The sequence below is a fragment of the Coffea arabica genome, chromosome 3c (genome assembly GCF_036785885.1).
Source record: "Coffea arabica cultivar ET-39 chromosome 3c, Coffea Arabica ET-39 HiFi, whole genome shotgun sequence".
NCBI lineage: Eukaryota > Viridiplantae > Streptophyta > Magnoliopsida > Gentianales > Rubiaceae > Coffea > Coffea arabica.
The window spans coordinates 43,194,663-43,205,329 of NC_092314.1; the positions used below are offsets into that span (position 1 = coordinate 43,194,663).

General features: G+C 35.1%; 1 protein-coding gene across 1 annotated transcript; it reads left to right on the forward strand.

Moving 5' to 3' along the window:
- The first annotated feature begins 1,718 nt into the window (after positions 1–1,718).
- Positions 1,719–9,989, forward strand: LOC140037756 (integrin-linked protein kinase 1-like). The gene is made up of 12 exons (XM_072082804.1): positions 1,719–2,451; positions 3,009–3,083; positions 3,160–3,264; positions 4,955–5,040; positions 5,861–5,978; positions 6,303–6,382; positions 6,536–6,598; positions 6,709–6,827; positions 7,038–7,123; positions 8,494–8,615; positions 8,938–9,069; positions 9,560–9,989. Exons 1-12 carry the CDS (start codon positions 2,032–2,034, stop codon positions 9,564–9,566), a joined length of 1,413 nt encoding a protein of 470 aa, XP_071938905.1. The 5' UTR covers positions 1,719–2,031; the 3' UTR covers positions 9,567–9,989.
- Positions 9,990–10,667: the final 678 nt, after the last annotated feature.

Below are 10,667 nucleotides of genomic sequence, written 5' to 3' on the forward strand. Positions count from 1 at the left end.
AGTCTTACAACAAACCCTCGCTAGCGTAGTTTTCCTCTCACCAATATTTCATAATTTTATTTCCTAACTTTTGGGAGAGGAAAATGATATCTATATGAAACATGACTCTATATGATAGAAACAAGTCAAAAGATAGTCCATCACAATTGTATTGTAGGATCATACAATCTTATGATCCCGATATTGGCCCAACGATTTACATCATTTGTAGGTTCATGAAGTGGTTTAAAACCAGTGGAACCGCTAGGACTGTGTTTTGGATCATAGAATCGTAAGATTTCATGATTCTACGGATTCTTTAAAATATTAGAAACTTAGGACTAAATTTCGATATTGGGACTAATATTTGAGGCAAGTTTCTAACTTATTAAAAAATGGGGCCCTTTATTATTATTAATATCCAACAACTGTTATCTAAAATTAAAACTTCATTTTGGACTTTAGGGAATTAGAAGTTCAGAAATGTGATAGAAAAAAATTATGGCATCATGAAAAGGAGAAAACTTCTCCTCAATATCTGTTCAAAAGAAATCTTCACAAATTTGTCCAAATCTCTCATTTTTACTTTGTATTTCTTATCTTGATTTTTAATCAAGCGCATCTTTTTATCCTTGTCTAGCTGAAATTGTGCCTGTGTCAATAACAAGTATATTGCTATATAAACTGTTATTTAGACGTTTTAGTTACAAGCAAACAATGCCCTGATTGAAATCTTTTTTCCTACTTTAAGCTTCATAGTTGCAATTAAATTGATTTGTTTCTATACTTAAGCTATTTAATGCAAGCTTAATTCTCATTCCTTAATTCTTGATTTACTTTCAATGTATAAAGAAGCTTGAATTTCTTAACAAAAAAAGATCTATTTTTTATTGTATTAATAATATGCTAGTACTAAAATTTGGCATTGGTGTTTTTTATGCAGATTAATTGCAGCTAAAAGGATTGGCATACTACAGCACACTTAAATAAGGATCCACAATGTGATTCAAAATCAAAACATTCGGACTAAAAAATGCAAAGTCAAATTTGCTGATTAATTGGGACTGAAAAATGCAATGTCAAAATTGTTGATTAATTGCTATCTTGGTGTAGACTATTAGTCATTGTTCTATTTTTGTCAGTTATAGTAAATCATCCTAAAATTAGAAACTTTAGGGACTAGATTTATTTTAGTCGAAATATTAGGAACCAATTTAATACACTGGCCAAACATTGGAAATCAAAATTGCAATTCTCCCTCTAGATTTTATGTAACATCAAATACAGGGAAATAGATTCATAAGATCAAAATAATTTCTAAACTTTATCTCAAAGGCAATTTTTTGTTAAATATTCAAAAAGAATGATTAATCAATTTATATATAGTTAAATATAAAAATAAAAATAGTATTAGGGTAGGACGGGAACACTCATGGTATAACGAGACAAAGTGAGGAACAAGGTGGAGGTGAAGGTGACGAGGGACTAGAAAGCTTTTAGGCAATGAGACGGCTTCCCATCCCTCGTTTCATCTGACAAGGTGTCAAACCACAAAATTTCACAAGTGATGGACAAAAAATGTCAAACCACAAAATTTGAGGATGTTTGATGCAATTTTCACTAAATAGCAAGAAGGCGCACTACTTTCATATAATTTTTTTTTCAAAAAAAAAAAAAAAAAGAATTGTACACAATCTTACAAAAATGATCTTCCCCCGCAAAGCCAAAAGGCAGTAAAAGTAACGTCTTTTTCGCTAAGTCGATCCAGGCGATATACCAACTCACCCCACCAAATCTACCCTTTATCACCCCTTTCCTCTTTTTCTCCTCCTTCATTCCTCTTCGATCAGCCTCAGCCTCTCCATTTTCTTCTCTGGCTTTCATTTTCTTCTCCATTTCTCCCTTTTCTTCCTCTTTCCCTATTCCCCCAGCTCGCAATCGGGAGCGGGGGAGCTCTCGATCCATTGAGCCAACCACGACATTATGCCTTTCTCAAAAACCAAATAAACTAAATGAGTAAATAGTTCAATTTAGGATCAATCAGTTACAGAAATGGATTTAGCAGCGCAGCTGAAGCGGGGAATATCGAGGCAATTCTCAACTGGGTCGTTGAGAAGAAGCGGGAAATTCAGTTTTCGGCGGCAGAATTCGATGGATCCCAGGCGGAATAATTTGCGCTTCAGTTTCGGACGCCAATCGTCGCTTGATCCGATCAGGAGAAGTCCGACGAGCGAGGACGGCTTGTCTGTGCCGGAGAATTTGGACTCCACAATGCAGCTTTTGTTCTTGGCTTGTAAAGGAGATGTCGAGGGCCTGCAGGATTTGTTGGATCAAGGGGTTGATGTTAACAGTATTGATTTGGATGGCAGGACTGCTCTGCATATTGCTGCTTGCGAAGGACATGCGGATGTTGTCAAGCTTTTGTTGAGTCGAAAGGCTAATATTGATGCCCGTGATCGATGGGGCAGCACGGTAGATAATTTACCATAGTTTGGTGCTATGCTTCCTTTTGTTTTGTTTTAGGATGGTGCATTGTTTTCTTTTTTTTTTTATTGTGCGGGAATTTTTGTTCTTGAATAAATCTTGATGTTTTGATTTGTTGATTTTCCTGATTGTTGTTGTTAATAATGTAAAGTGACGATTTTGGTACAAGCAAATGTGAGTGTTTGTGTGAATTAGGCAAAGAATTCCAAGATTTTTCTAATATTTGAGAAATGGAGGCTATTTTGTCGTTGGTTTGAGTTGGCATGTTGAATAAATGGTTGAGAGTGTAACTTTTAAAAGTAAATGGTGCATGTTGTGCTTGTTCAACACGTGCAGATTGTGCAAACATTTTCCCTGCTAAGATTGTCCTAGTTGATGCAGTTAACTTGGTAAAACAGGAAATTGAATGTTGGTAGGAAGAAGCATATGATGCATAACAAGCAAAAGCAGTGGCCTTTCTGTGGAGCAAATGAATGGATGAATGAATAATTATTTTGTTGCTATTATTCAGCTTGTCATTTTGTAAGAGTTCTGCATGGTGACAGGCCGCAGCAGATGCCAAATACTATGGGAACAATGAAGTTTACAATGTTTTGAAGGCCCGTGGAGCCAAAGCTCCGGTAAGTGCAAATTAGATCTCTTTCCGTAGAATTTCCTTTCTGATTGATTACTGATATAAGTGAACCATATTCCTAGAAAACCAGAAAGACACCAATGACTGTTTCTAATCCTCGGGAAGTTCCAGAGTATGAGCTCAATCCCATGGATATTCAAATCCGGAGAAGTGATGGTATCTCTAAGGCAAGTTTCATTTCATTTTTCTATTTGCTAATCATTCTTTGCCTGTGAGGCATAATGCTCAATGTGAGAAATTTCAAGTATGCATTAATTGTTTTACCTTGTAGTGGGTTTTTAGCAACTACTTTGTTTTGCATCACGAGGTCTGTCAGACAGCCAGAAATGCTCACTGTCGTGTCTGCATCTATCTGAGGCTTTCATGGAGAAAAACTAAATCTCATAGTGAATTAGCTTCGGAGAAGGTTATTGGAAGTGCTTTTGCTATTCAAGTAGGTGAGGTTGATATCATCTTGCATAAGTTCTTGAAAATTGATATGAGATAGCAAAAGAAAGTCAGTTTCTTACGGTTCTTTGGGTTCAAAATTCTGAATTTATGACTAATGGAGGTTTTAAGAAATATGTTGAAAAATCAAATGAGAGGATTAGGCATGCATTCGTGAAAGCTTTAAGGAAAAGAGTTGGTCACTAGTTACGTAGTATCTCTTAGTGTTCTGTGAGTGTTGAATCTGCAGAAAGAGGTAATTGAAGCTATGAAGCTTGAATGTAACTAGTTGAAATTCAAATGGTCGTCATGGTTTTGATGAATCTTATTACCAAAGTGCTTAGGTGTAGAATAGGCTTTGCTGATAATTCTCTGAACGATAGTGTAATCCTGTATGAATTGTTTTGGATCGCTCAGGAGTGAGAACTCCATATTTTCAAGCTTTCTTGAGAGTAAGCACTGTATTGCACTCCTGATACGAATGTCCCCATTCGCATCAACTCCTTTTTTTTTTTTTTTTTGGTGATGACTGTACCGCACTAATATGCTACAGAGGCTACCTTTTACAACCATTGTTCCAGAACAAGATGATTTCTAAAAGCTATTTTGGAATTTGATTTATTTTTGGGAAGCCTGGAAGTGAGATGTATGAACTTGACAGAACAAATAAGACAAATTACTTAAAAGTCTTGGCTAAAACATTTACTTAATCTGGTTTATTGAACTAATGAAGGATCTCAATACTCTAGTTCTTCAGTCAAAGGGCAGCTATTATCAATTAAATCTAGCCTGGATTACTTTTGATGTTTTAGAGAAGACAAAATTCCAGTTTCTTTGGTTGTAAAACAAACTTCTCTCCAAAGCTTAAAGAAAAACAATTGTTTGGATTACACATTATTTTCACCTTATTTACACAAACTGACTTGCTTGCATCATCAACACATTTTTCAATCACTTTTTTATCTCACATACATCGCATCAAAAAAGTGCTACAGTATTTTTTCACAAAATTATCTCAAATAATTTACTATCCAAACACACATGTTACTGAGTTCGTCAGTGCCTTCTGCAATTTCTTTCTTAATCTGATTCTTGATTTCTTAATCCTTATTTCAGCTATGTATGTGTCAAGGTAATTTTTCCCCCTCATATGCTAAAACCTCCTTTTGGAAAAGTTAAACTTCAAATTCTCATCTATAGATTGGTATGGCGTAGCAATATCCATACTTGCATGTACTTCCATTCTGTGTAGGGTAGTTTTGGTGTTAATTTTTTGTTTAACAGATGTTGTTGGATTATTCTACTTGCAAGCTATTCTTTTCAAAATTTTGCTTGTGTTAGAAACTAGGTCACGTTATAGTTTGTTGCCAAAACAATTTTTTGGCCCCTTTTTGCTGCAGTGAATTGATTGTGACTCACAACTTTGGACAGGGATCATATCAAGTAGCAAAATGGAATGGCACAAAAGTTTCAGTTAAGATACTTGACAAGGATAGCCATTCAGACCCTGAAATAATGTATGTCCTCAAATTCTACCCATCTTTCAAATTTTAGTTTTTTCTGTTCAATGCCTGACAAAACAATTGGTAGGAATGTATTTTTTTGATAGCAGTTGACTTTAATAAATAAACATGGTACTCATTCTCTTTTAGAGATGATAAAACTGTTAGGTCTGAGTTATCAGGTCAGGTGCAACCTGTTTTTCCCTTGATGATGGTATCAGATCCCATTGTAGTTCTTTGTTGGCCCTCTCTGCTCCTAAGCCGATATTGTTGTATTTCAAATTAATATCCTATCCTATTTTGGACGTAGAAGACGTGATTTGTTGTGCTTGCACTACTTATAATGGCAAATAACCTGCTAGGCTAAATTCTTTGCCTCTCTAATTGCATCATAATTATAATTGTTAATGTACCTATCCCAACTATACAATCACTCTTCCCAAACCTATACATGCCATTGGAAAAATCTTTGGTTGTTGGTCTTTGCTAATTACTGGCTCTTTCAAGAGCTAGAAATTCAGTCTTTGGCAAGTTCTGTATAACTGGCGAGTTCATAGTCTTCCTTGGCTTTGGTTGGAAGTGTTGCTAAGTATTCACTTTTCTTTACGTGTTTTTTCCCTTGAAGTCAGCTCCTGTTCTAAGAACTAATCTATCCTTTCCAAATTTTATTTGATTATTAGTATTTTTCACCTTTGCTCTTGGACATGATATATTACTGTGCTGCTGTTTGGTTATTCAGTCCATTTCGGAGTTGCAGTTTGTAATTGTTTGCTTATGTTCTAAGTTGCTTGGAGGCTATGGGTCTAGTTTTGAACTTTAAATGTTCATGTTGCAGAAATGCTTTCAGACATGAGTTGACGTTGTTAGAAAAGGTTCGGCATCCCAATGTTGTTCAGTTTGTTGGGGCTGTCACACAAGAAATACCCATGATGATACTTCTAGAGTATCACAAAGTAAGTACATGTGTCTAATGCATTTTTCTTTTCAGAAATTTGGTTGAGCCATGCATTTTCTTTTCAGAAATTCGGTTGTTGGGGCTCATGCATTTTTCTTTTCAGAAATTTGGTTGAGCCATTAGACCATATCTCCATCAACTTATTTTGGTTGTACCAGTGTACAAAATTGTTTTCCTCTGCGCTGGAATATGGAGTAGATTTGAAATGTCAACGCTGTCATTCCCAAATTACAATTATAAACTAGAGTGAATTGTGTTGCCAGTTACATTTCCTTTCTATGGATATGAGATTGACATTGATCATAAGCCATTCTTTTGACAGGGTGATTTAGGTTGCTATCTTCAAAAAAAAGGGCGATTAAGTCCATCCAAAGCTTTGAGACTTGCTCTCGATATTGCCAGGCAAGTGCAACTTTGCATCATGTACAATTGCTTTTGAACTTTAAAGGAAAAATAGTTCCCTCGCATTTCATTTACTGTCCTGTTATAGTTGCCTTTACATTTGGATCCATATCCAGTTTGTACTGTAACATCTTGCTCTGGTTTTCTTAGCAGGGGCATGAATTATCTTCATGAATGTAAACCAGACCCGATAATTCATTGCGATTTAAAGCCAAAGTAAGGCAACTAAATGCTTTAGTTAATTTTAGGGTGTGATCCTATTATCTGATTGAATTCTTTGAGAAGCACACTGGTATTAATATTTGAAACTTTTGGTAAGGTGCCAGAAATATTTTGCTGGATTGTGGAGGTCTGTTGAAGGTTGCAGGTTTTGGTTTGATCAGATTGTCAAATATTTCACCTGACAGAGCAAAATTGCTGCATCCTGAGATCATTGACCGTGCAAGTAAATTCTCAGAAAGTCTACTAGTTATATCAATGCCCTCTGTAAAGCACGAGTCCAAATGGAAATTTATTTCAAGATAAGCATACTATATAGGGAAGTTGTTTCGTCTGGAACATGATTGCACGGAGAGAAATTAATATCCAAATGTGCCTTAGAGGAAAAAGGCCCTTTTTCTCAATTAAGTATCACAATTATCCTTTCTAATTGCAGGTTTGTATACTGCGCCAGAGATTTACAAGGATGAAATATTTGATAGAACAGTGGATGTTTACTCCTATGGTGTGATGCTTTATGAGGTATACTCTCTCTCTCTCTCTCTCTCTCTCTCTCTTCTTTTTTGTTTATTTAATTTTTTTAAAAAAATCTTCATCTAAAAGTTTGAGGTCTGAATGCTTCTTAACTTTGTAAGATATCTTGTTGAAATTTATTGTTTTGCTTTATGCGTTCACTTGGTGTTTACTTGTTTCTTGTTAAAATTCCCATACTCCATTAAAGCTTTAATTTGAAAATTGGACAGTTTTGGCCTTGCTTTGTGAACCTTAAATACAGCTTTCCATGCTTCCTTTTCCTTTTCGATGAAGATTAACATAAATACAATTGATGAGACACCATTGGCACACAATTTAGAAACTTGCTCTGACCTTATAGTCTGTGAGTAAGTCTACATCTTTAAACGTAGAAAGTCAAAACTATTTCAGGGAGATGAACAATTAATTTGAGAAATAGTCCTTAAATTACTAATTATACTTGCAGTTTCAAATAGGTTCCATGTGTTACAGTGACGTTGCCAAATGATTAGCTTCTAAGTATGTTTTTTAATGGTCTCTCCTTGTGGAAAGTAGGGACAACGATCCACAGGCTAAAAGATGGACGTCTTCACCACATTTACCATCCCACATCAACCACTATTTCTGCTTCACTGAAACATAATATCTGATAGCATTCTGTGAACCACTTGTCACACGAAACAGTTGGTTCTTTGGAAGCATCTTCCCCCAAATGACTCTTCATGGGATGGCAGGCTTGGTGTTGGTACCATGTATTTGCCCCTGAGTCATATGCACTCCGAAGTCACTCAAGAACCTTTTTACTTCATTGTTATGGTGCATGAGCTTTTCATGTCTTCATGAATGACCTCTTCTATCTCAAGTTCTGATTCCTTCTTTTATTCTTAAAAAGTTTTTTTCTTTCTTTTTTTTTTGGCCCGGGGGGGGGGGGGTGCTGTGCCTTAAAGATTCCTTCACACTTTACCCATTTGAGATTATATGGTATTTAACTACATGCTAGCACTGACCTCCATTGCTTATCTCACATCTGCAGCAACCATTTTCACAATATTGCAGATACTATTACATAACAGATCTTGACATAAGAAGAGTTTTTTTTAAAAAAAAAAAATTCTGACACCTGAAAAGTTTACAGTGTTATAGATATTTTTCATGTGTGCTCTGATTCTGTGCATCTTTTGATGGATTGTCCCAAGTGCAAATATGATTTTGGAGCGTCAAGTCTTCATTGCGTTCTGTTTCATCCCTTCTCTTCCTCCTATAAGTTTCTGCCATTTAACTTTGACATTTATTGAAAGTCTGGCTTTTAGATTGACATTTCCTTTAGAAATGATTAATAATTTGTAATTGGTTTGTTTCTGTTTCTGAATTCATGACAGATGTTGGAGGGAGTGCCACCTTTTCATCCTAAGCCTGCTGAAGAGGTGGCTAAAATGATGTGTTTAGAAGGAAAGAGACCAACTTTCAAGACAAAAAGAAATTATCCTTCAGAGCTAAGAGAGTGAGTCTTAATTATGTATTTGTATAATGAACATCTTGAATTGGCATTATAGAATATGTGGTAATTGTCAATAAGCTGGTATTATAGGTACTGTTTACCGCTGTAATGATCTTTTCATGATCAATAAGATGATTAAAAAAAAAAAGTTTAGCAGTCTGTGCCTTTGTGCTATAATAGAAGAATGAGGTGTTAGCTACAACTTTGATATTCTTGTATATCTTTTTGCAACCTGAATTGCATTATCACTTATGGTTGAGGAGTGGATGTAGGGAATCTGTTAAACTGCTTACGAAGATCCACATATTCTTTTTTTTTTTTTAAGGTTGATTGAAAAATGTTGGAGTCCAGAATCTGTGATGAGACCAACTTTCTCAGAGGTCATTGCGTGCATGGATAGAATTGTTGCCAACTGCTCAAAAAATGGATGGTGGAAGGACACGTTTAAGCTTCCTTGGTATGGTTTTACTGCTAATTGTTTTTTCCATCCCAAACAGCCCTGCTCAAAAAATGAAAAAATGAAAGGAGAAATTGTGGGCTGCTCTTAGCTTTATATATCTGCTTCTGGAAATTTACCGTAATTAGTAACACAGCATGTATTGTGTAATTATGTTGAATTCGTAAAATGAATTTTGAGGACATTTCATCCGCCTTGTCGTTACCTTCCCCTTTTATGGTTTTGGGCCTTCAAAGCTGTAAGAAACATGTACTAGTCTACTTGCCCCTATTCATGCTTTGCTGAATAGCACTGATAAGCAAAAGAGTTGAAGAGTGAAGAGGTCAAAAGAGTTGCATGTGCATTAAACTGGAGATTTCTTGGTGTCAAGCATATTAAATCAAGTGCTTGCTTAGAACATGTGTGGAGATTCCAGATATTTGACTATAATGAATGCATGCTTTTTATTTTTAGTTTTTACCTCTTTTGTTTTTCGACGTTCTGCTTGCAGGATTTAAGCAAACCTGAGGAAAGCAGCAGCTTTATTGCCTGCAAATCCAAGTATCTTCAGAGCATAACTTGGCTGGCGCTCGGCCGTAAATGATGGTAAAATTTGGCAGCAACAGTTGGGTTAAATAAGGTGATAACATACTGCTACATCTCAAGAGATGAAATACAGAGAAGTGAGTTGTAGAAACGGTTGTAGTGAATGAAAATGTAATAAGTTTGTACCTAATAAAGAAGAAGAGAAGAAAATGTAATAAGGTTTCTTTTTCTTCTTCTTCTTTCTTCATTTAACAAGAAACTAGAACAACATCCGAGTCTACTATTGTTCAGTAGTTCTTTCTGGTAACCACTAAATTGCTTTTTTGTATCTTCAAACTGAAGGAGGAGCTGTAAAATCATGTAATGTTTAACGAGTTGAACTCTGTTAACTCTCATGTATTATTCTTTTCTTGTTTTATCTTCAATCAGTGAGCAGCTAACGTGGTAAATTGACAATGGTAAAATTTTGTATGCAATTGGAAGATGTTCTGAGCAGGTTGAAATGTGCTGAGTGGAACATTTTCTGCACTGCCAAAATGTTAAATTGCAAAATGATGGTGCCATTTGTGTCAAATAAGTCTTGGAATTAGTAGAGATTTTGAGTTTAATAAAAGGAAATTGTTTCTCAAAAATCCCATTTGTCGTTTGCTGTCAAATAAACTTGTGATTTACTTCCCTTTCTATGTACAAGAATTTTCAAGAAACAGTTGACAAAAATGGAGAAAAATGAATTGACTAGACAAAATTTTCGCGAGTAAAACACTTGAAATTTCTTTTTTTTTTTTTTTGAGAAAAATTTCAACTGTATTTTACACGTTTGACTGCTCAATATTTTTCGAGAAATTACCTATTTTATTTCTTTTGATTTAGCAAAAAAAAAAAATTACGCATGAGAAAAACTAAAACCTTCTCTTTTTTAACCTTCATAGCTAGATATCAAGAACTCAAAGAATTAGGAAGTAAAAAAAAAAAATCTCCTTGCATGTATGCAACATTTGATTAGTAAACTTCCGAACTTTCTATTAAATTTGTTCTTTTTTCGTCTATATATTCCTGCCAAATAATAGAAAAAA

Bases quoted from the DNA above. Each gene is read 5' to 3' on its own strand.
- LOC140037756 (XM_072082804.1), top strand. From the start codon at position 2,032: ATGGATTTAGCAGCGCAGCTGAAGCGGGGAATATCGAGGCAATTCTCA. The intron at 2,452-3,008 runs GTAGATAATTTA...GCATGGTGACAG, and splicing joins GTGATCGATGGGGCAGCACG to GCCGCAGCAGATGCCAAATA. The intron at 5,041-5,860 runs GTATGTCCTCAA...TTCATGTTGCAG, and splicing joins CATTCAGACCCTGAAATAAT to AAATGCTTTCAGACATGAGT.